Genomic DNA, 25,192 nt, shown 5'->3' with positions numbered 1-25,192 from the left:
ACACAAACAACAACTTGATTTACATTGAAGTATGTACTTGGTTCAGGATGCACATTATTAGTCAAGGGCTACAAAAATAACCAAGGAAAACATCTAACCTAAATCTTAACACATTTTCTCAAAACCATGAAAAACGATATACATTAGAAAAACAGGGATACCTGGTGGTTAAAGTAAAAAGTGTGTGAGAAATGAAGACAATAGACAACAGAAATCGTATTCCTCGCTCAGTGTGGCTGAAATTAAAATCTATGTGTCTGTAAAGGCTGCAGTACTAAGAGCCTATGAGTTGGTGCCTGAGGCATATCGTCAGAGGTTTAGTACTTGGGAGAGGTCTGGAAGACAGACACACATGGAGTTAACTACTCACTTCACTCGTTGGTGTACTTCACTGGGGGTTCATTCTTATGAGGCTGTGTGAGATTTAATAGTTCTGGAGCAGTTTAAAGATTGTGTGCCCAGTCATATTGCGACGTACTTAAATGAACATAAAGTGAGGACAGTGACAGAAGCAGCCACTCTTGCTGACGAGTGCGTGTTGACGCACCGTGGTGACCGCGATTGCACGCCTCGGGATGATGGACTGTGCAGAGATATTGGCGGTAAATTGTCGACCAGCCGGAAAACGATGGGAGGAGGGAGCCGGCCCTCGCCGTGATAAACCGGAACGGGTTGCATGGAGTCAGCAGCAGGTTGAGGCGAGTGATATATGCCATTACTGTAAGGGCAGGAGTCATTGGAAGGCTGAATGTCCTGTCAAGTACAGTGCCAACAGTAGGCTCAGAAGTGAGCATGTCAAACCTGTCGCACTGGCTGTTACTGTTCGAAAAATAACTCCTGTTATTTCTTCCTGTGTCAGTTCTCTCTGTAATTTTTCTCCCAGTGAGCAGGTGGAACCTGGAGTTGATTGCAGTCTGGAGCAGTCAGATTTTTCAGCTTTTGTGTCAGACGGCCATATGTCCCTGGTGGGGAGTGCTGTCAGGGTACCGGTGAAAATACTGAGAGATACGGGGGGCCTTGGATTCGTTCATTGTGAGTTCTGTGTTGCCTTTCTCACAGGGTACTGATGCTGGGGATTGCATTCTGATGCAGGGGATGGGTTTAAAAATGTTGCCTGTCCCAGTGCAGTCGCCCCGCTCGCTTGTCGCGCCGCCGCTCTGGAAGAACACGAACTTGACGTCGTCCTGCTCCGACGTCTGAGACGCCTCCTCCTGCTGATGATTGGTCCACAGCTCCTCCTCTTTGATGGGAGGAGGCTCGATGTCGCTGAGGCCGGAGCTCCAGTCCTGCTGCTCACAGAGAGCTGAACAAAGAACAAGAGTCACGTTTAGAGGCTGGTTGTGTTTCAATGATACTGGATGTGACTTCAGTATTTCTGTTTCATGTCTTTCTACTTCTGCTGCTCTACGTTTTACTGCATTATTTTGACAAAATAGGTTTCCAGTTACTTTGGAGATTGTGATTATTAAAACAAACGAATTACTCACTAGTGGAATCAAACTATAAATACCAGCCCCACCTTTACTAGCTGCAACATTAAAGTGATGAAGACATTAATCATTATAAAACAATAATAGAATATTATTCTTTCTGCATAATTAGTCCTTTTACTTTTGGTACTTCTAGTATATTTTGATGCCAGTACTTTGTGTACTTCAGGTATAAATTGTGTTGTAAAGGTTTATTTCTTGAAAATTAAAATCAAATGAATATAAACATAAATGAAGAGAGAAGTAGAGTCAGCTTTAACACATGACGCTTTGAGGTTTCACTACGTCACAAACAGCAGCGTCACTATTTAAAGGAGACACCTCGTGACATATTTGGGGAATTGGAGTTTCTACAAACTGAAATAAAACAATCCAATCGGTCATTTGTGGCCAATCACATTTGGTGTCCTCTTCTATGTCACATGTTGTCGGTAAACCGGTAACGTCAGAGAGACGTTACTGTTGTCGGTGAACCGGCTAAGACTCGGTGAACGTTGCTCACCTGTGCTGTTGACCTGCAGAGATATCTGCGGCTTCCTGGAGAGGTCCAGCAGCCAGCGCTGGCGGTCGATCTCCAGCTTGGAGCGGGAGATCTCCTCGTACTCGGGTAAGGTTCTCCCGATCACGCCGAAGATCTCCTCTGCGGCGGCGATGAGCAACCTCAACATCTCGATCTTAGACATGTGAGCGGCGGTTTGTGCGGCGGACTGGCGATACAAAACGGGAGAAGTTCGCTATCTGAAGAGTCGTGGCCAGTTGTTTACTCGTTACACTTCCGGGTTAAAGACTTTGCGCATGCTTAGTGAGCTTTTCAAAGGTACACATTGGATTATACGTGTGGTTATGATTATACGTGTAAATAAAATATACATTCATTCAATGTTAAACACAGCTTATACGCGGATATGTGAGTTCTAGTGCACGAAGGTCAAAAACTCCAGGCGGGGCATTACAGGAGCTTTGGCTCCCTCTGGTGGCAGTTCAGGAACTGCAAGAAGAACATTTGACTGGAGCTTTGGCTCCATCTGGTGGACATTCGGGAGTACTGCATCCACAAATTTTGAATTGAAAAAAAAATAAATAAATTAGAAATTTGAAAAAAACTTGATTTGAAAAAAAAGACGAAGAACACAAGACATGGCTGGAGCTGTGGCTCCATCTGGTGGCTATTCAGGAGAACTGCGTGCAAAACTGAAAAAAGCAGTCACAGAGACTGGAAGCAAGCATGGAAAAGAGACAAGATTCATTGGGATAACTGCATGAAACGATGGAAAGAGGAGGGATGGTGGAAGGCGGCTAGTCCCCTGCTTCCATCAGCCAACAACCTCCGATTCTTTGGACCGATAGGTTTAGGATAGGGACCTAAACATCGAGTTACAGCCATTGAATGAGTAGTTCCAAAACAAAGAATTCACACCAAGCAGGTGTGAAAAGGGGGATTTGTAAATAAAATATACATTCATTCAATGTTAAACACAGCTTATACGCGGATATGTGAGTTCTAGTGCACGAAGGTCAAAAACTCCAGGCGGGGCACTCTAGCGCTCGCCTGAACAAAGTGGAAAATACTAGAACTCTGAAGGATAGCTTTTGCCTTCAGATAATCATTAATATTATTGTTATTATTGTTTTATTCATATTTCATGTCCTGCACTTTAAATTCTAGTTGCAATACTCTTTCAGTATCTGATAGTCAGTGTGAATTTCTATGTTCTCAAATACTTGTAAAAAAACTAAATAACACAAACATTTTTTTACATTTATTTAAACAGTTTGTAAGATCCATTTTGTGTTTTTTGTTTTTGTACAACCTCCCACCACATGAGGGCGTTGTGCCGGTGTAAATCAAAGCACAGGTAATATAATCAGTGGGGTCATTGGACACAGGTTGTTGCTAATAGGCAGAAGCAAAGTTTTTGACCGTGCACATTTAACGAATGTAAATGTTATGATTTATTGGTTTATGGAGAAAATGAATAACTGAATATAAAGTAGTGGAACTCTGATTATGTGAGAAATAAAATGCCTATATTGGAAACTGGACTTCGTTATTTATGGCACGCGTCAGAACAAACATTTCAGCAACTGTAGTGACTTTTTTTATTGGGAAGCAACGGTCACTAGAGTGTACAAAATACAAACCAGTTTTATTTGTTTCTTACAATGAAAAGTAGATTAAAGGTTACAAAAATGGATTACTGAAAAAGACAATAAAATAAGACATAAATGTCAAAAGCTAATTTTACCTCAAGATCAATGTACTCTTACAATATTTACATGATCCTTGTTCTTCTTGTCCAGCACCCCTGAGTGAAACATCAGCCCAGATATTTCTTTAAATGGTGAACATTTTTCACAACAGTCCAAGGTTGCTTCATTTACATATCTTAGACAATTCTGATCTCCAGAGTGTATAAGCTTATACATTAATCAAGTAATGAAATTATCACTTTAAAATGATCATTAAATGAACACTGTGCTATAATGTGTTTGTCACTTTAATGCTGCAGGTACTCAATTAAAGTACAAGTACCTCAGAAATATCAAGTACAATACTTAAGTTAATGTACTTAGTTACATTCTACCACCGCTAAAAGAAGATCATAAAATAGTTTACAAGAGCACAAAGTTCTTCATAGAACTAGCCTCTTGTTTTGGTCTCAAAACACACCAGATTGATGAAACAATGAACAACATGTTCTTCCAGGTGAGCGTGCCCCGGACCACTCTGGAAAATAAAAACTCAATTAGTCTACTGGATCAAACTAAAGACAGTACTCAGCTCCCTGCCAACGTGAGGAGGCGTCACCTTAAACAAAGCGTGGATCTCTCAGAGCGATCAAGGTTTATCGTGTCACTAATCATAAGCGGGGGCTGATTGTGTGTGAGGACAGGGTTTTGAGGCAAACAATTCTAAATCTGAATGTGGAATCAATAAGTAATGCTCTCAAATTAAAACATGCTTTTGAATAAAGCACCATAGTTCTTCCCCTGAGTTATGTGCCATGTGGTGTGTCAGATTTACCTTTTCGATACAAACAGAACCACTACAGCCGGTTGTCTCTTGTATGAGCTTTCATGTGTAACTTCAGAGCTGACTTGCGCTGAAATCTATTGTCACATTCTGAGCAGCTGAAAGGTTTCTCTCCTGTGTGACATCTCATGTGTGTCTTCAGACCTCGACTGTCAGTGAAACCTCTATCACATTCTGAGCAGCTGTAAGGTTTATCTCCTGTGTGGAGTCTCACGTGTCTCTGTAAAGTTTCCCTCCGTCCAAAAGACTTCTCACAGAGGGAGCAGCTGAAAAGTTTTTCCCCTGTGTGACACCTCATGTGTCTCTGTAAATGTCCACTACGTGAAAAAGATTTATTACATTCTGAGGAGCTGCAAGGTTTCTCTCCTGTGTGAGTTACCATGTGTCTCTTTATAGTTTGTCTCCGTCCAAAAGATTTCTGACAGACTGAGCAGCTGAAAGGTTTCTTTCCTGTGTGAATCATCATGTGTTTCTTCAGACTTCTATTTTCAGTGTAACTTTTACTACATTCTGAGCAGCTGAAAGGTTTCTTTCCTGTGTGAATCATCATGTGTTTCTTCAGACTTCTATTTTCAGTGTAACTTTTACTACATTCTGAGCAGCTGAACGGTTTCTTTCCTGTGTGAATCATCATGTGTTTCTTCAGATTTTGACTCTTGCCAAATGTTTTCTCACACTCAGAGCAGCGAAATAGTTTCTCACCAGCACTACATCTTGAATCACTGACAGGAACTTCATCATTATTCACAGAGTTTAAAGCCGACTGAGGTTCTCTGGTCTCCTTCCAATCACAACTGTCATCAGTGTCAGAAGAGTCTGCAGTCTTCTCATTAGTATCTGGTTCTGGATGTCTATCTGGATCTGAGTTCCTGTCTGGTTCTGGTCCTCCACAGTCCTCTCCATCGGTTTCTGTTTCCATCTGTTCAGTTTGTCTTTGATGAAGCTGTGAGGACTGAGCTTCCTCTTCATCATCTTCACTCTTCACAGGAGTGAACGAGAACTTGATATCAGCCTCCTCCAGACCTTGAAGCTGCTCTCCCTCCTGACTGGTCCAGAGTTCCTCCAGGTCCTCTTTAATGTGTGGGGGCTCTGGGTCCTCCTGGTCCTCTTTAATATGTGGGGGCTCTGGGTCCTCCTGGTCCAGACTGGAACTCCACTCCTGCTGCTCTTCTTTAACCACCAACAGCTGCTGGACGTCTGTGGAAAATAATGAATTACATACACACCTTAGAAAACTGTAATTTCATGTTAACAACTAATCCATTGATTTCACTACTTTACTGTAATGTGGGGAGACATGTTGCACATTTCGTAGAACATATTCAGACTTCATTTAAACTAAAAACTGACATGTGTTTTACCTGGCTGTGAGACAAGGCCAAGGTGGAACAACTGATGGGTGAGGTTCACCCCCGCCTGTCAGGGCAGTTGAATCCTGCCCAACCTACCCATTTGAAAGCAGCCAGAAAAAACTAACAGAATCGTAGCGCTGGTTAAAGGTAGGCAGCTGTTTGTTTGTAGCTCTATAGCTTTATAAGCTTTATAAGCCAGGCTACATAAAGTATATTCATGCACAATGATCTAGTAAATAATTCAAATAATGTTGGTGTGTGTGCGTGTGTGTTTGAGAGTGATAGTGACTGTCTGTACATTTGTTGAAAGCCAGCAGTGGTTCTTATTATTCGAAATATAATAAAATATGATTATTTTAGAGCCTTCAACATCAGCAGTGGGATGTGGCCTCCATGGGTCCCAAACTCCTCCCCGCCTCCCACTGTATACTTTATATTATATTATATGATATTATAACATGATGTTGACATTAGTTATGATGAAGAGTAAACAAAACATGGTCATGCTTTTTCTGATATTCATACAGCCTCCCAACCTGCAGAGACCAGACCTTCATCATCCATCTCCTCGTCTGCTGGACCCACGACATCCACCGGTAGTGTACTTCATGTTAACTTTCTTTGTATGCCAACCCATGAAAATCGGATAGTTTTCTTCAGTTAAAAGTTCAAATAATCTGTTTATAGGTCACACTCCTGAAGAGATCGAGAAGACAGTTTGGGAGTTCAGCCGGTTCAGGAAACCTGACCCTCCTGACAGCTCGGAGGGATTGGTGTCGTGGGTCCAGTGCGACAGCTGCCACTCATGGTATCACACCATGTGTGTGGGCTGAGACAAGGAAATGATGAGGATGATTATATTAAATGTTGTTTGTGTCCTGATTTTTAATTTCATTTTTAATTTTTTTTTTGTCCCGTTTATATATAAATAAATGTTTGCATCATCTTTTCAATCCTACGTCATCTTTCATTTGCTTCAACAATGTAGCTTTTCAATAATGAATATTTGTGTTTTAAGTTTTAATCTAAGTCTTACTCTCCAATGTGTTATGATCGTAATTGTTATATTAAATATACTTCTACATAATTGTTAAATTCATGCATCAGCTGGTGTTTTGCAAGTGATTGACATGAGAAGAGTTTAACAAAACATCCAGCAGGTGGTGGTATACACTCAATTGGAAATGAAGGAGCTTCGATTGCATAATTTGGAGTTGTTGAAGCGTAATATCTTATTGTGAAGGACAGAACTACGGTCCCGGATGTGTTGACAGCATTGATGGTAATTTTGTCAACTCTGAAACAAGTTAATATCCCCAAAAAACAAACAGGACCCAGTGTTTACAACGAGGATAGAAGTTGGTCCGAATATATGTGGATTTTATTGGAATGTTCGCTAAAAACTGTCCGGACCAGGAAACAATTCCGTTAACTCTCTTATGTGACATGAACATATTTTAGATTTCAACACGCTGCACGTTCTCATCTCATCTACTTTGTGTGTTAAAGATGCTGAGTGTTTAATGAACCAACCTGCTCTGTGTAACCGGAGCTGAGGGATGAAATCACCATCCAGTAGTTTCCTTTGTTGCTCGTTCTCCTCTTTTGAACGAGAAAGTTCCTCCTCGTACTCTGCTATTGTTCTTTCAAACACACCAAATATCTCTTCAGCAGCCGCAGGTAGTCGCTGGTTGACTAAACATCTCAGCATTTGGACTTTAGACATTTTCACACAAACACACAAACTTGTTCTCTACGCAAACTCTGACTAGCGCTGTGTTGATCGCTTCCGTCCCCGTCGGTGTGTTTCCAGCTAGCATGCTAAGCTAACTTCAATAGCTTTGTAGGCTACCGGGAGATGAGTCAGAGGAAAAATATCCAGAAAAAAAGGTGAACAGCTAAAAGTCCATTCAGACATGTTTATCCAGACACACAGAGACTCTGATGGATCAGTACTGATGGAGCTAGCTCAGACTTTATCAACACAACAAAGAGACGCTGCTGTTTCTAACAACGTTAGGCGCCATGTTGTTCTCAGAAGAACATCCGGGTTCGCTGACACGTTGTATGTTACCTTCAAAATAAAAGCACTTAAAAAAATACAAAATCGTAAATTATTATTTTAATCTTCAATTACCTTCCATCTTTTCCATATGTAACAGTTGTGGGTAGGGCACGGAAAGAGACTACTCAAGTGATTGTTTAACATTTATTTGTTTCTGTAGAACACAAAATATCACCAATTATTTGCCTTCTGATCATTTTCTGCAGCTCTACTCCCTCAGCAATGTAAAACAGAACTGTGTGATTTCATTCCTTTTATTCAAATACCCACACAAACAACTTGATTTGCATTGAAGTATGTACTTGGTTCAGGATGCATATTATTAGTCAAGGGCTACAAAATAACCAAGGAAAACATCTAACCTAAATCATAACACATTTTGTCAAAACTAGTGATGGCGAGATGAAGCCTCATGAGGCCTCGCAACACTTCAGCCAATTGGTTCGAGAAAGGGTTCATTACTCGATGCTTCATGTGCACACGATACCACCTACTGGCCAAGTGTATAATCACAGGCAGCTGTATCTGAACCACATAATGTGATGCATTGAATTGTTGTCTGTTATGGCTGTTGGGAATGACTGAATTACAAAAATGTATGACCAAATAATTTCTGTACATAAATGATCACATATGTGCATAATAAAATATTTTTATATATTTTTTGAATGTATTCTGTGTGTGAATTTTCCCAAAATGGGAGTATCATATGATATGGCAGGTTGTGTAATGATGTTATTATGTCACTTTAGGAAAATGGCATGGGCTTAAGCAGGCAGAGGACAGTGAAAGTGCTTGTGGAACTAGGAAGAGGGGACTGAATATGCTTGTGGAACTTGGACAGTGATGTACAGGACAGGGGACATTTGATTCATTTTTATTCAGAAATAACAGTTTCTCAACAGTGTTTGGTTTTAAACGATTCCTTTTTTTTGACACGACCTCTCCGGCCTTTGAAAACACCCTTTCACAGGCTACAGAAGATGCTGGCGTGCACAAAAACGCAAACACATATGCCCTGAATCCAACATCATCCACAAGACTGAAGGGCTGTGTGTCCGTCACTATCATGGAGACGAGGGCTTCATCCAGCTCTTGTTTTCTGGTGGCTGGTTAAAAGAGAATAAATACAGTGTCTGTTACCTGTCTTAATTTGCACAATACACAAAAGTGAACAGGGAAAAATTGTGATAGTGCATTTGTAATATTGTAATGACTTACAATGGCTGGCTGAAGCTCCAGTTTCCTCCTTATTCTCATGCAAGGCACGGTAATGCCTTAGCATGGATGAGGTGTTGTTATTGTACCCCAGCTCCTTGGAGCACAATAAACACCTCACTTTTGAATAAAAGAAGAAACTGTGAAAAATACAGTTCTTGATAAGCAAACCTAATGTGTCTGAAATAGAGTTAGATTTAGCTTACCTTATTAGGAGTTATCAAATCAAAGTGTTCCCACACAGGGGAAATCCTCCTCTTCCTAGCTGGCTCCATCACCTATCCTTCTCTCCTCACTCTCCTAACTCTCCAAACTATATAAACGCTATCCAAACTATCTCTCTCTCTCCAAACTATCCAAACTCTCAACTGACCGCAACTCTCCACCAACAACCCACATTTTGAATGGAGCCTGAGTGGTTTATATTGCTGTCGAACCTCCCGGCAAACTCTGAACCACTTCCCGAAGCAGTCACGTGGTACAGCCGGGCAGCGAGGCTTCGGACGTCATCATTTTTGGCTCCTCCCCTACATGAAGCACGCCTCGATACGCGCTTCAAGGAAACGCCCCCTCCATTACTCGACACACGCTTCGAAGCGTCGGCACATCTCGTAACATCACTAGTCAAAACCATAAAAAACAATATACAAGAAGAAAAACAGGGAGACTAAAGAAAAAAGTGTGAGAAATGATGACAATAGACAACGGAAATTAGAATATTTAACAAATGAAAACATACTTGCAGAAAAGAATGTATAAAACATTAATTGCTTTCTGGTATTTTTCTGCAATTCTGCCTCTAAACATGCAAAATATCAGAATTTACAAAAGGAGATGTTTATGTGTGTGTATGTGTGGGTCAGTTTGAAAAGAAGACGAAGAAAGCACTCAAAACGAGGCCGATAAACTTAAAAACAATACAAACAAGTTTAAAAACACACTATGACCTATCTCTGCCCAGACAATAGCCTCTTACTTGAGATCACTTCGTTGTGGTTGGTGAGATTCTTTGGATTTGTTCGGCGGAACTTTCCCTGTTTAGGACTGTGACCACACTTTGTCAGCCAAGTGAGAAGCAGTCAGGATGAGTTGGTACCGCCGAGTCTGAGGCTATGGTTCTCTGACATAAATCAGTGGATAGTTTCCTCCAACTTGGAAGTGAGTCACTGCCCCAAGCGAGGGAGTACAAGTATTTTAGGGTCTTGTTTACAAGTAAGGGAGTGGGGTTCATGTCAACTTTATCAAAACCAGAACTAAAGGGGGTTCTCGGCTGTGTGACGTCTCATGTGTTTCTTCAGACTTCCATTTTCAGTGAAACATTTACCACATTCAGAGCAGCTGAAAGGTTTATTTCCTGTGTGACTGAGCATGTGTGTCTTCAGACTTGCATTTTGAGTGAAAGTTTGACTACATTCGGAGCAGCTGAAAGGTTTCTCTCCTGTGTGGAATTTCATGTGTTTCTTCAGATTTGCATTTAGAGTAGGGCTGGGCGATATGGCCTAAAAAAAAAATCTCCGATTTTTTTACAAAAAATCCGATTCACGATTTTAAATCGATTTTTTCCCCCAAAAGATTTTGCAGATGACAGAAGCTGTTGAAAACAATTTTTTATTTTATTTTGTGATGATTTTTCCTCGTAGGTTGATAAAAATAAAGTGCAAACAAAACCTGAACATTGTAGAAAGGTGCCTGTAGTATAGAAAAAGTATTTGGTCACTCTTTTGTTTCCCTGAATCATTTAAATATAAAATTAAATTAAACATAACATTAAATGGCATTAAATAGTAGCCTTCCATTGTAAACAACTGTCTGTGCAAATGTAACTTTTTACAGTAAGCTTTAACTGAATACACTGATACAAACACAACATGAAATAAAATGTATGTGACCCTTTAACGTTCACATTTTCAAAAGTGCAACATCTGATCTAACATCAACATAACATATTTTGCACAGTAAATAAGTGCATGTAAACAAAATCAAGTGCATTCACAACATAACCAACAGTATTAAACAGTAAACATTAAACAGTAGTGCATGTTTTTCCTAAATATTCTTTGCCAGGAAGACAAGCCTGTCTACTACCTCTGGCTTCAGGCATGCACGGTGGCATGTAACAATGCCCCCCCCCACACTGAAAAGCCTCTCAGAGGGGGCACTTGTAGCTGGCACAGAGAGGTATTTCTTTGCTAAAGTACTTAGCCGTGGAAAGTTCAGTTGGTGACGCTTCCACCAGTCAAGTGGATCGGTGTCTGGGTCAACCTCAGGGGTCAGGAGGTAAGTTGTCAGTTCAGTCTGTATTTTATCTGCCTCTGACTGGTTAGGAGATGGCACAGGCGCATTCAGTTTGAAGTAGGCAGCCAAAGTCATTTTTTTCTTTGGTGGACGCTGCTCTCCTTCGCACACCTGCTTAGCTGGACCAGGCTGCTGTGGTGTATTCTTGTCAGCAGGAGCAGGTAGAGACATGAGCTCATCGACAGCCCTTTTTTTGACTTGTTCCACCTTGTCTGGGTCGATATAGGCTGTACGGAACCTTGGGTCCATCAAGGAGGAGATGTCCAAAAGTTCCTCCTGTACAGCGTTGCTGTATTTGTCGTCGAGGTAGTGCATTATTTTTGTTTTTATTGTTGCTGTGAGCTCTGTGTCTTTTTCCACTGGCTGTAGGAGACTGGTTTTGAACAAATGGAGCACCGGTTTAATACATGAAACGCTCACGTATGACTCCCCTGAGAGTGCGTCTGTAAAATCTTGGAGGGGTTTGACGGCTTGATTAATGGATTCTAAGACTTGAAGATCTTGCCAAGTGGGCACAAGATGGCGACTTTTCTTGTCCGCACCCAAGACACGGACGATGGCTCTCTCCTGTTCCAGAAACCTCTCGATCATCTTCTGGCGGGAGCCCCATCTCGTCGGGGACTCTGTAACAAGCTGATGAGAGGGTAACCCCAGTTCAGTCTGTATTTCAGCCATTCCTTTTCTCTTCAGCCAGCTGTAAGAAAAGGCAGATACAGCCCTTTTGCAAACACCAACGGCTCGATCGACCCGTGGGTCCTTCACACCATTCTCTGTAAAAAAAATAAAAAAATAAATACACAAGCAAAACATTTTTGTGTAACATGACCTACAATCACAAACTTGTCTTTTTTATGTTTTTACATATCCGCATGCTACCCTAACCCTATTAATGTACACAAGAGCATGCACACAAGTAATTATAGTTTTGTATTTTTTCTGTTAGTTTTCATTTTTATTTAGTTTTTATGTTGTGTTTTATTACAGACACACACACACAGAGACAGACACTGACACACACACTGACAGGACCATGTACCATAATTATGATTAATCATGCACATTTGTGTAAATACTGGTATAATGCATCAATTACATCATGCAGCTGCTAATATCACTTGATTCTTACCTATAGCGCAGTTCAATCTGTGCCCAAAGCACTGAAGGCTGGGCCACCCATTTTCTCTCAGAGCTTTGAGCATGTTCGTGCCGCTGTCTGTCGTCATGCAGGTGAGTCTGTCCTCAGCCAGATTCCACGAGCTTAGAGAGTCTTTTAATCCCTGGGCAATTATTTCGCCTTTATGCTCATCAGGAAAGTAAACCGTTTGCAGGCAGACGCTTCGCAGAGTCCAGTTGTCATTGATGTAATGCACCGTTAAACTTAGATAAGGCTGCATCACTCTGCTGGACCACAGGTCAGTTGTTGCGGAGTAGAACGACATCCCCTCCAGCTCCGCAGAGATCCTTTCGCGTGTACTATTGTACAGCCGAGGCAAGGCAACGTCAGAAAAGTGTTTACGGCTTGGTAGCACGTACCTGGGGTCCAAAGCTTTGAGAAGGTGAATAAACCCCGGCTTTTCCACGGTGTATATGGGCACCATATCTTTTGCGATATACATCGCGACTGCATCCGTGATGGCTTTCCACCGGGCACTCTTCTTCTCATGCGGAGTACAGTTGGTGAATGTCTCCAAAATGCTGGGTTGTTGTTGTGAGGTGGTCGCGGCGGCGGCGGCGGCGCTTGTGCTCCCGTCCTGCTGCCTCCTCAGGGTGCAACATTTCTCCCACTCGGCGGCATGCCTCTGTTTGAGGTGCTGCATTAAATTTGTTGTGCTGCTTGATTTTGTGGCAACAGCTTTTAGACAGACCTTACATCGTGGTTCTGTTTGTTCTGTGTCAGATGACACGAACCCGAACCATTTCCAGACCACCGAAGACACATTCTTCCCTCTCTTAAAAACGAGAGGTTCACTGCTGGCCGCCATTGTTCTCGTTTGTAAACAATGCGCGCGCACTCTAGTACGGGAACCCCACGTGGGGGAGGGGTGGGGGCGATTTTCTCGATTTTCAATAAAACACATCGCCTTAAAGCACACATTCGAATTAATCGATTAAATCGATTTATCGCCCAGCCCTAATTTAGAGTGAACGTTTTACCACATTCAGAGCAGCTGAAAGGTTTCTCTCCTGTGTGACTTAGCATGTGTGTCTGTAAACGTCCCCGACGTGAAAAAGATTTGTTACAGACTGAGCAGCTGAAAGGTTTCTCTCCTGTGTGCGTTACCATGTGTGTCTGTAAATGTCCCCGACGTGAAAAAGATTTATTACAGACTGAGCAGCTGAAAGGTTTCTCTCCTGTGTGGAATCTCATGTGTGTCTTCAGACTTCCACTTAGAGAGAAACGTTTACTACATTCTGAGCAGCTGAAAGGTTTCTCTCCTGTGTGACATCTCATGTGTGTCTTCAGACCTCCATTTTGAGTGAAACCTTTACCACATTCAGAGCAGCTGAAAGGTTTCTCTCCTGTGTGACACCTCATGTGTCTCTGTAAATGTCCCCTACATGAAAAATATTTATTACATTCTGAGCAGCTGAAAGGTTTCTCTCCTGTGTGCATCGTCATGTGTTTCTTCAGACTTCCATTTTCAGTGTAACTTTTACTACATTCTGAGCAGCTGAACGGTTTCTTTCCTGTGTGAATCATCATGTGTTTCTTCAGATTTTGACTTTTGCCAAATGTTTTCTCACACTCAGAGCAGGTAAATAGTTTCTCACCAGCACTACATCTTGAATCACTGACAGAAACTTCATCATTATTCACAGAGTTTAAACCTGACTGAGGTTCTCTGGTCTCCTTCCAATTACCACTGTCATCAGTGTCAGAAGAGTCTCCAGTCTTCTCATTAGTATCTGGTTCTGGATGTCTATCTGGATCTGAGTTCCTCTCTGGTTCTGGTCCTCCACAGTCCTCTCCATCAACCTCTGTTTCCATCTGTTCAGTTTGTCTTTGATGAAGCTGTGAGGACTGAGCTTCCTCCTTATCGTCTTCACTCGTCACAGGAGTGAATGAGACCTTGATATCAGCCTCCTCCAGACCTTGAAGCTGCTCTCCCTCCTGACTGGTCCAGTGTTCCTCTTTAATGTGTGGGGGCTCTGGGTCCTCCTGTTCCTCTTTAATGTGTGGGGGCTCTGGGTCCTCCTGGTCCTCTTTAATGTGTGGGGGCTCTGGGTCCTCCTGGTCCTCTTTAATGTGTGGGGGCTCTGGGTCCTCCTGGTCCTCTTTAATGTGTGGGGGCTCTGGGTCCTCCTGGTCCTCTTTAATGTGTGGGGGCTCTGGGTCCTCCTGGTCCAGACTGGAGCTCCACTCCTGCTGCTCTTCTTTAACCACCAACAGCTGCTGGACGTCTGTAGAAAATAATGAATTACATACACACCTTAGAAAACTGTAATTTCATGTTAACAACTAATCCATTGATTTGTTGCACATTTTGTGTTGAGTTGTTCTTGTTTCTATAACATTAGAGTAGGAGCTAGTAACAGCCTGTGCCATTTTGTGGGGAATGGGGATATATGCTGTTCCGTAGTTTAGTTTGATGAATGGAAGGACAGGGGGGAGAGATGGAGTCTTCTTTTTTCCTGACCGCTATTGTCGATATTATCACTATTATCATTGTTTGACGCTGTCGATTACCTTTGTACACCAATGAGAAAGTATTTTGAATGTTTTTGTCTCTCCCGGCTGTAAGACCTGTATGACTCCTCTTCAGCCTGAAGACGGTCATGACCTTTGCCCCTCGAGCATCTGATGGAGAGCCTCATGAAGAACCTGTGCATTAACTGCAGCATCATGACTCCCGCGGTGAGGTCTACTCGGCTGGCCGAGGTGGAACACCTGATGGGTGAGATTCACCCCCCCCCCCTGTCAGGGCAGTTGAATCCAGCCCAATCTACCCATTTCAAAGCAGCGCGAACAAACAAACAGAATCCTGGCGCTCGTTAAAGGTAGGCAGCTGTTTGTTTGTTGCTCTAAAACAAAACAGCAAACATAAGAAAATAAAAAGATTTTTAGTTTTTTGTAAGCCAGGCTACATAAAGTATATTCATATACAATGATCTGGTAAATGATGCAGATATGCGTCTGTGTGTTTGAGAGTGAGAGAGACTGTCTGTACATTTGTTGAAAGCCAGCAGTGGCTCTTATGATTAGAAATATGGGACGAGGAACTGCACGACGAAGATGATTATTTTAAATATTATTTGGGTCCTGAATTTTAATTAAATTTTTTGTTTCGTTTGTATTTAAATAAATGTTTGCATCATCTTTTCATCATAAGTCATTTGTGTTTTGCTTTAACAATGTAGCTTTTCAATCATCTTTAGTTGTAATAGAACCGTTACTCTGCACTAGGGCTGCAACAACGAATCGATTAAATCGATGATTAAAATAGTTTTCATTATCGAATTTCATAATCGATTCGTTGTGTCGCGCAATTATTACGCCACTCAATAAGTCGCGGAGATGTTTGAGTATAAAAATAAAAAAAAGAGCGGAGGTAGAGGAAAGACCCGAAACGTTGTTCTGAAACACATGGTAGAGGCAGACAAATCAGTACGAGAAGTTCATTTCTAAACAGTTAAACGTTTGTTTTTGCACTTTCTAATTTATTTTTTTTATCACTCTAGATCAGGGGTGTCAAACTCATTTCCACTCTGGGCCCTCAAAGGGCCGGTTGTAACTGTAAGACTGTATAACTAACTCCTCCCTAACATATTGTTAAATAACTCTCTCTGCATTTGATTATTGTTCATTCAAGTGTAAAAATATTGTACATGTAGTTATATAAATGAATAATGATATTTAAACACATTTCTGTTATTATAACATAAATCATTTTAATTTAGGGTTAAGAAACCCACATTACTCTATCAAAGATCAAACTATTAAAGAAAATAACAAAGACAAATATCAAACACAAGTTATTACAATAACTTTGTTCAAAGCTGTTTGTGTCACCTCTCTGCATCACTAATGTTCCTCCCTGTCGTCGTCCTGTGCATGCAGCAACATCCAAGAGCTGCTCACTGAGAGTCAGGTCTGATGAACATGGATAGATGATGTATCCGTGTTGTCTGTGCTTTCATCAACAGATAATTAAAAACACAAGTACCTGCTCGTCTCTTAGCTAGCTGTGTTGTTAGATTGCTGCTAGTTCATGAACTCGGTCTGCGATGGTGTTTCTTCACAAACTGACATTTGTAAAAGTCTGTATCTGGTCGGAGCACTGCTCACATACCTTCAGCATGCACTGGGCTGTAGCTGTGTAAATATATTCTGCTGTGATTGCAGTCTGCCTTTTAATTCTTGGACAATTTGATGTTTTTCTTGGAGGCTAAATTTAGCTCCGTGTTTGGTGTCAAAATGCCGACGTGAATTGTATCCTTCATCACCGACACGCCTCATAACACAGAAGACAGACCCGTTTTTCTCCTTGAAGCACAAACATGTATTCACTTTCCCATCTTTCATTATATTTTCTTCCCTCTGCATCAATTGTTCTCTTCGTGGACATTTTGGGATTATTTGTCGATCTTTTTCAATCGTTGGAAAACCTCTTTTCGGGCTGTTGCCTCTCCTGTCCACCTGTTGTGATAGTTTTAATGTCGGTACACAGACAACATGCTGTCTCATAATTTCAACTTTATATCTCATAATTTCGACCATGGGGATACTTTTATTTTCAAGTCTAACTTTTAATTATTTTTCCTAAAAAAATAAAATTCTTTTTTGTTTTGTTTTGTTTTTGCTGGCGGATTCGCGGGCCACATAAAATGACGTGGCGGGCCGCATTCGGCCGGCCGCGCCATTTTATGTGGCCCGCGACTTTTGACTTTGACACCTGTGCTCTAGAGCAGTGATTCTTAACCATAGGGCCGCGGCCCATGATTGGGCCGCGAGCGCCACCTAGAGGGCCGCGAAAAACGTTCAGTTTTGCACCTGTGGGCCGCGGGACTGCATAGGTTATCAATTGAAGACACCAGAGATATCACTGTTATCCATGAGACACTCAGTTACGATACAGCTTCCCACCACCTGGTGGTGGTAATGCGTCAGTCAGTTGTTTAACAAGCTGCAATAAGCAGAAGAAGACACTCAGCTAGCCGCTAGCCTGTAGCGAAAGTTATGGATAAGTTATTAAAAAGAAAAAATGAAGACGACAGTAGTGCCATACCCCCCAAAAGTCTAAATGTGTGCGCAAGTACAACCCTGACTTTCTTAAGTTTCTTAAGCTTTGTGAACGGAGGCAACGAGGCAGAGCCGAGGGCTCAGTGTGTGGAATGTGGGCTAATGCTATCAAACGAAGCACTGGAGCCTTCAAAAATAAAGCGACACGTAGCGACGAAACATCCAACGCTCGTGGGAAAGTCTGTTGGGCTTCTTGTTGTGTATGCAGGTTTACATACACATGATAATAAATGTCTTTGTGATCATCACATTGTATCATCTCATTTATTTAACAAGGGTTTTGCCTGTTCAACACCGGCGTCCTCCATCCCCTCCCCTTCCGTTCCTACGGCTTGTTTGCGCAAATACGTCACAAAACATGTCCGTGTTTGGTATCCCAGCATGCCCAAAATCCTCATCTTTGCAAAGAAATCATCGATTTTCTTTCATTTCTTATGGTTTCTCCACAAAAGGAGCCCACACACACACTGTCCAAAGTCGCCATAACCGCTGCAAGTCGTATCTTGCAGCATTTAGACGGAAAAAGACACATTACAGACCCGACAACGTGCTAGCGGATGTTACCATGGAGCTACTGCCTTCAGAAAACGCTAGTACTTATAGTACAAACCTTATCCTCCTCTTCCGTAAGCCGTCAACCAACGTTTGCGTAACTGAGCTATTCTCATTCTCGTTCGTGCGCTCGGTCGCAGCCATTAAGCACAGCAAGTCCGCTACTCACACACCATGTCTTCGACCATATATACATCGTTTTTGCAATTTGTAAAGGCTAAAAATAAAAGGAAAATAATATAACATCACAATATAAAGGGAGAAACACCTTTAGTGTGTCAGAATATCATGTGGTTACCATGTGTCCATTTGGGTCTCCAAATGTCCTTTTAGAGCTCCGCCTGGATCTCTTCATGGAACAAACTCTGTAGAATGGTCATACTTTGTCCAATCTTCTTCAAATTTGAGGCAGTTGTTCACTGATAGTGTAGTTGCAGCCCTATACTGTCCTTTACCTGTACAGATACAGCCACCGGCAGTTATTTATACTGAAAGATACTTTTTTATTTTATGCGGACAAAAATCTTAAATTTGTACTGACTCCAAAGGCCCACTGCTCTGTTTCTGTATGACCTACAGGTTGTCTGACACTTTTGATGCATATAGTCAGAGTGGGCCCCGGGACACTTTGTACTTGAAAAGTTGGGCCCCGAGGTCAAAAAGGTTAAGAACCCCTGCTCTAGAGTGTATGAATAAAAGTGTATTTATATAACAAACATTTGATATAGTGCATGTTTTTTTTACATTAGTAATTCATATTGCACATCATTTTACATTATTGTTGGTAATAAATTAATTTAAGCACCAAAAAATCTGAAGAGCCATTTGGGAGCCGAAAGAGCCGGCTCCTTTTAGACCATATCCACACTAGTCCAGTTTTGCTACGTTTACACTGAGCAGCCACACAACACCGGAGTTTTGGAGCACCCTAAACGGAGGAACCTGAAAACTCCGCCGAGGTTGGAGGTATTTGAAAACTCCGGGGTTTTGGTTGAGTGTAGACGTCGGATACGGATGTCTGTTAGAAAAAATTAGCCCACACCCGTGTTCGCTCCTGGATTGGTTATTACCAGCCATGACGTCTCCGTCCCTGATTCGTCACACTCACTATCACGTGACCCGTACCCGGAAGAAAAAAAACAGCCGGGCGACCAGCAGCGATTCATTTCAACATGGATAACGAATGGCAAGCCTTGCTTACTGTGTTGTCTGTACTAGCAGCTATTGTGGAGTTAAATGTGTCATTTTACAATGCTGCTATTGCCTACAGGCGGAGGCAAGCTATTCTTCGAGCGATGAGCGACAATTCCCGAGTCCAGAGACGCTATCAGCCGTACATGGAGCGCCGGTTTTGTACACGCTGTATTACCTGTTGCGTACTAGCAGCTGTTGTGCAGTAAAAAGTCTGCATTTATGTGGAGGAAGCAGCTGTTATTCTAGCGATTAGCGAGCTGCTTGACCATCGGCGATCAGCCCCCACGGAGCGGCTGTCTGAAGCTACAGTTAGCAATAAATGCTATTCAGAGCTACAGCTACAAACAGACAACACAGAGGAAACGAGTGATCGACGCTGATTCGTTTTACTTCTTCCGTTTGGTAGCCTTGAGAGACCTTATTCTGCAAGTGTTTCTTTATGGAGCATGAAAAGATGTACGAAGATATATTATATTCGCTAATGCTAATCGCGGTTAGCATTTCCCCATTGGCGGTAATGTTAAAATTATCTTAGAAGCTAGCGAGTCGGACCTGTTGCATGATGTTGTGCCCTAAAAGATGGAGCAAATGCCCTAAAGAATTGATAGAGGGCGAAGATGATGTCCCTGTTTTTTCTGCTGGGTGACCCAGCTTATCCCCTGATGCCGTATCTCATGAAGGAATACCCCAATGGCGGAGCTAACGTTACATTCATCAGCCCCCACGGCAACAACAGACAACAACACAGAGGAAGCGAGTGATCGACGTGTGTTGACCACATTTATGGACCATAATCGAGTAAACGTTTCCGTGTAAGTGTTGATTTTAGAGTAAAGTTGATGTGAGAGAGAGAGAGAGATATAGACAGACAGACAGACCCGCAGCGCTGTAACTACGTCTGAAAAATAAAACTTCTAAAACTTTCCACGAACTGTGTCTGTTTGAGTTTATAGAGGAAGATCTTAAGTATCAAATACAACCTTTCATTATTAAAGACTACTTCATTACTCTGTCATATTTTTTTTAACTAAGCAAGCAATCCACTTCCTGTTTACACCGTCACGCGCATGCCCAGTGTACGTTAATGGTCACATGCTGTCCGCCTTCGAAGGCTGCCGTGTAGATGCAGATCAACTTGAGAATAATGCTGAAACTCCCGTGTGGACGGAGATCGTTTCTATTTGACAACTCTGCATCCAACTAGACACGGACTAGTGTGGATATGGCCTTAGTGAGCCGAGCCAAAAGAGCCGGTTCTCTAAAAAGAGCCGTAATTCCCATCACTAGTTCACACCAAACGCCAGTCTCGCCCGGGACTATTTGTGTTCATGCTAGGCTATGCTAACATTGTAGCAGCTCCACATACAGCAGTGTCTATTCATTGTTTCCACACACACATGTGTACACATAGTTTGGTCCGGTCTCTATTGATATGAGGTATCGTAGAGCTCTGGGTGAACACAGACGGCTACAGTATTTATTTCCTGATTCAACAACATAAACATGTTGGAGTCCTTGATGAGGAGGAAGGATGTTCAACAGCAGGGTAAATCATGACAGAATCCTACTTTAGTTCCGTTTTGAAGTGAGGAACCTAACGTCCCTCCAGTAGCTCTTCTGGTGCTTACTCGTTATCCAGCTTGACAAGTTAGCGTTAGCTCGTTAATAACAGTAGTAAAGCAGGTGGTATAGTTTGCAAGACTAAAGATGTTTTTATTCACTCGCATTTTTTGGCCCATTCATTTTTCAATCTGTTGTCATGTATATATATATTCTGTGCTTTGTCCCATATCAGTTATTGTTGACAAATATATTTGTGTGCTGTACTTTTTAATTTTAAAGTTATTTTATGGCGTTTCGTCATTAAGATGCGTTTAAATGTGGTGTATAAATGAGGTTCAAGTTCAAGTTCTGACGTTCAAACAAATCCTGTTACGTTTTCTGATTTGTAATTTTCTTTATTTTTTATAAATGATTTATTGTTCTGACAGCTCAGGTCCCTTTAAACAAAAGGGACAAACATTATTAACATTAATTAGCTTGTTGACAAAAACGAGTGGCCATACCATTATAATTCGGCCTTTTTTTAATAAACTAATTACAACTACCAATAGTCATGCCTTCAATGACCTTAATGTATTGTCACATAATGTCAAATAACGACAAATAAAGGCTAAACTACGGCGGAATCCGCTCCGAAAGAGTGGCAGCTGCCACAAGATGGTAGTGGCAGCTGCCGGAAACAGTGAAAACTGTCGCGAAAAGTAGTGGCAGGTACCACAAAACGGTGGTAACTGTCGCAACAACTTGTGGCATACTGTATATATATCTACATACTGCGTATATATCCAAGTCAATAGGTTATATGGATTGCTATCACTCTAAACAGTACAATGCATATCCATCCATATTTACAATTTGCATTCCTTTAGTCTGCAGCGTGAAAGTGTTTATCGTTGCCATGGCCAACAGGTATCAACTGAAGTTAGCCCGCAATTAGCTTGTTGACAAAAACGAGTGGCCATACCATTATAATTCGGCCTTTTTTTAAGAAACTAATTACAACTACCAACAGTCATGCCTTCAATTACCTTAATGTTTGGTCACATAATGTCAAATAACGACAAATAAAGGCTAAACTACGGCGGAATCCGCTCCGAAATGCTGGCAGCTGCCACAAGATGCTAGTGGCAGCTGCCACATACAGTGGCAATCACTTCCTGTTGCAAGCCCAGCTGCCACGGAAAGTCGTGGCAGCTGAGCTTGCAACAGGAAGTGCCTGTACTAGCTGCCGCTGCCACGATTTGAGCCAGCTCCTACTGGAAAAACCAGCAGCAGCCAGTGTTTACAACGAGGATAGAAGTCCCCACGGATTAGGCCAATAGAGTGGTCTCGTGTGACGTCACAGTTTAGCTGTCGGCCATGTTGGAGTACACACAAAGCCACTGGCATGCACGGCTGAGTCGCATAACCTATCGATCATGGTGAACTTTTGTGCTGTCGTTGGTTGTGGCAGCAGAGCTGATAGACAAGAAATCATTCTTTCGTTTGCCAGCGGTCATTACACATCAAGGAAATGACACGAAGGAGCTATCCAAGCGACGTCGCGAGAAATGGCTGTCACGCATCTCTCAAGATATAAAGGAATGGAATTTGGCGTACACTAGAGTATGTGCGGATCACTTTATAAGTAGTCAGTGATTTTATTTACTAATTCGTTTGTGAACAGTATTTAATAAAGGAAATATAAATTAAACTTGGACATGAGAAGGTTACCGAAGCTTCATCGGCCCGTGACAGCAGTCGGTACCAGAGACGTGTCGAGCGTGTACAACAGGCGAAACACATAGATGCAGCCTCAGCATTGCTTGATATGAGTTTAACGTCAGATCATATATATATGCGTGTGTGTGTGTGTGGTGAAGTTAGGGGTTGGTTGAAAGTTAATTCCTACACACACGCACACAATGACATGCATGTATAATGTAAACAAACACACGTGTCTGTTTGCACTGAGTAAACATTGAATATTGCTAAATATCTGACCAGATCTGTATATATTTACCCTCCCAATGACCAGATGAGAATTCTCGACGACCGTTGCTTTGACGTCTCGGACCCATCCACTGACAAACTGATTATAAGCGTCGAGCCCTTTGTAGCACTCCAACTCGTCTTTTGTGTAAGGACTGGGGGTGTTCACGAGATACGTGTAACGTAACGATGGCCTGCCTCGGTCGGCGCTAGCTGCTCTTGGCCTGTCTCGAACGATTCCGTCGTGACGCCCTTTCCGGTCATTACGCTGTCATTTTCTTCGGCGATCGCCAACCAAACGTAAATAATATTAATTCATACATATCAAATAATCTATGTGTCAAATTTCATGAATATATATGGACGTTTATATGTCTAAATACTATAGGAAAGTGACTTTGATGAGAGAAAGCAGAAAGAACGCTCGGGCGACGCTTAAACAGCTCGAACGGAAATTAAGGAGCTTTTATTGCATCATTTGGAGTTGTTGAAGCGTGATATCTTATTGTGAAGGACAGAACTACGGTCCCGGATGTGTTGACAGCATTGATGGTCATTTTTGCGGAACAAGCGAATATCCCCGAAAAACCAGCAGCAGCCAGTGTTTACAACGTGTTTGTACGGATTAGGCCAAGAGCAGTGCACGGCTAATTCACCCGTGTTAGCATCGTTTTAACGACTCTGGTAAAGGCAAAGCTAACTGTAATAATTACAACAATATTTCGTTTGAAAGGTACGAAGTTTAACTTCAGTTTAACACCGTTAAATCAACTGAAAACATTACACGATCATTTTTATCAACATTGTAAGTGAATTGTATGGAAACATTAGCTAAAAACTGTCCGGTTTGGGGTACAACTCCGTTACTTTGTGTGTTAAAGATGCTGAGTGTTTAATGAACCAACCTGCTCTGTGTAACCGGAGCTGAGGGATGAAAACAGCGTCCAGTAGTTTCCTTTGTCGCTCGTTCTCCTCTTTTGAACGAGAAAGTTCCTCCTCGTACTCTGCTATTGTTCTTTCAAACACACCAAATATCTCTTCAGCAGCCGCAGTTAGTCGCTGGTTGACGAAACATCTCAGCATTTGGACTTTAGACATTTTCACACAACCACACAAACTCCGTCAGAAACACCGTTTACTCTCATTAAACTCTGACTAGTGCTGTGTTGATAACTCCTGTCCCCGTCGGTCTGTTTCCAGCTAGCATGCTAAGCTAACTTCAATAGCTTTGTCGGCTACCGGGAGATGAGCCGGAGGAAAAACATCCAGAAAAAAGGTGAACAGCTAAAAGTCCATTCAGACATGTTTATCCAGACATACAGAGACTCTGATGGAGCTAACTGAGACTTTATCAACACAACAAAGCGACGCTGCTGTTTCTAACAACGTCAGGCGCCATGTTGTTCTCAGAAGAACATCCGGGTTAGTTGGTAACCTACAAAATAAAAGCCCTTACACGTATAGAAGTTATTTCCATCTAACCCTCTATGCCTGGGGTATTCAGTTAAAATTCAACGAGGTCCATTTCGAGAGAATTTCCTCAGTCAAAGGTCCGGAACATAACAGTAATGTATAACTTGTGCTATGATTTAGTCTCATATATATATTGAAGTCGTCTAACAGTTGTATTAACATCTGTATGAAGTCAAAGACTGATTGTCAAATCAACTGAAGAAAGTTTAATAATATCTCAACAATATTTATTGTCAGTTTTCAAATTGAACTCGAGGAATTATAAATAATACATACTCTAATAATAAATCAATGTTCTTCATTTAAGATTAAATTACATTGCAGAAAGCTTTGACATTTTTCATCTTAAAATAAAGTACTTAATTTAGGAAAAATTACTAGAACTGAATTGCCCTGAAGCTTTAAATTCAGTTAATTTGGGTGTCAGTGATGTCAATATTATATTATATTTTATCTTCTCATAAGATACATTTGTGTGCATGGACTTTATCTGTGGTTATTAAAATACTTTTTTCAGCTCTATTCCTCTCTGTTAACATCATTGTTGGACAGTGAATTCATATGTTAGGATTCTGATCATATTGGGCTCTTAGATTGTTTAATATCTGTGACTTCATTTCAAATGTGAGAGGTTTGCTCAAAAGATTTGTCTCGTAGTGGTGCTTCACATTACCGCTTTTAATAATCGTCACAGTCTCTGAACACATGAGACATACTGGTTTTAAACTGAACACATGAGACATA

The 25,192-nt window shown here is 41.7% G+C and overlaps 2 protein-coding genes across 2 annotated transcripts; both read right to left on the bottom strand.

Moving 5' to 3' along the window:
- Positions 1-944: 944 nt before the first annotated feature.
- On the bottom strand, positions 945-7,602 carry LOC306791124 (uncharacterized protein; the record flags this gene model as incomplete). The annotated part of the gene is made up of 4 exons (XM_079287750.1): positions 945-1,303; positions 1,993-2,197; positions 4,739-5,721; positions 7,410-7,602. 4 exons carry the CDS (start codon positions 7,600-7,602, stop codon positions 945-947), a joined length of 1,740 nt encoding a protein of 579 aa, XP_079143876.1.
- A 3,144-nt stretch (positions 7,603-10,746) lies between these two features.
- On the bottom strand, positions 10,747-13,464 carry LOC306791288 (E3 SUMO-protein ligase ZBED1-like). Its single transcript, XM_079287938.1, has 2 exons — positions 12,581-13,464; positions 10,747-12,224 (listed from the first exon to the last, which is right to left on the bottom strand). Exons 1-2 carry the CDS (start codon positions 13,434-13,436, stop codon positions 11,206-11,208), a joined length of 1,875 nt encoding a protein of 624 aa, XP_079144064.1. The 5' UTR covers positions 13,437-13,464; the 3' UTR covers positions 10,747-11,205.
- Between the last annotated feature and the right edge of the window lie 11,728 nt (positions 13,465-25,192).

This window comes from Melanostigma gelatinosum (genome assembly GCF_949748355.1).
Source record: "Melanostigma gelatinosum genome assembly, chromosome: 17".
NCBI classification, from domain to species: Eukaryota; Metazoa; Chordata; class Actinopteri; order Perciformes; family Zoarcidae; genus Melanostigma; species Melanostigma gelatinosum.
Note: the sequence above shows the minus strand (reverse complement) of the source record. Positions and strands in the feature narration are given on the sequence as shown.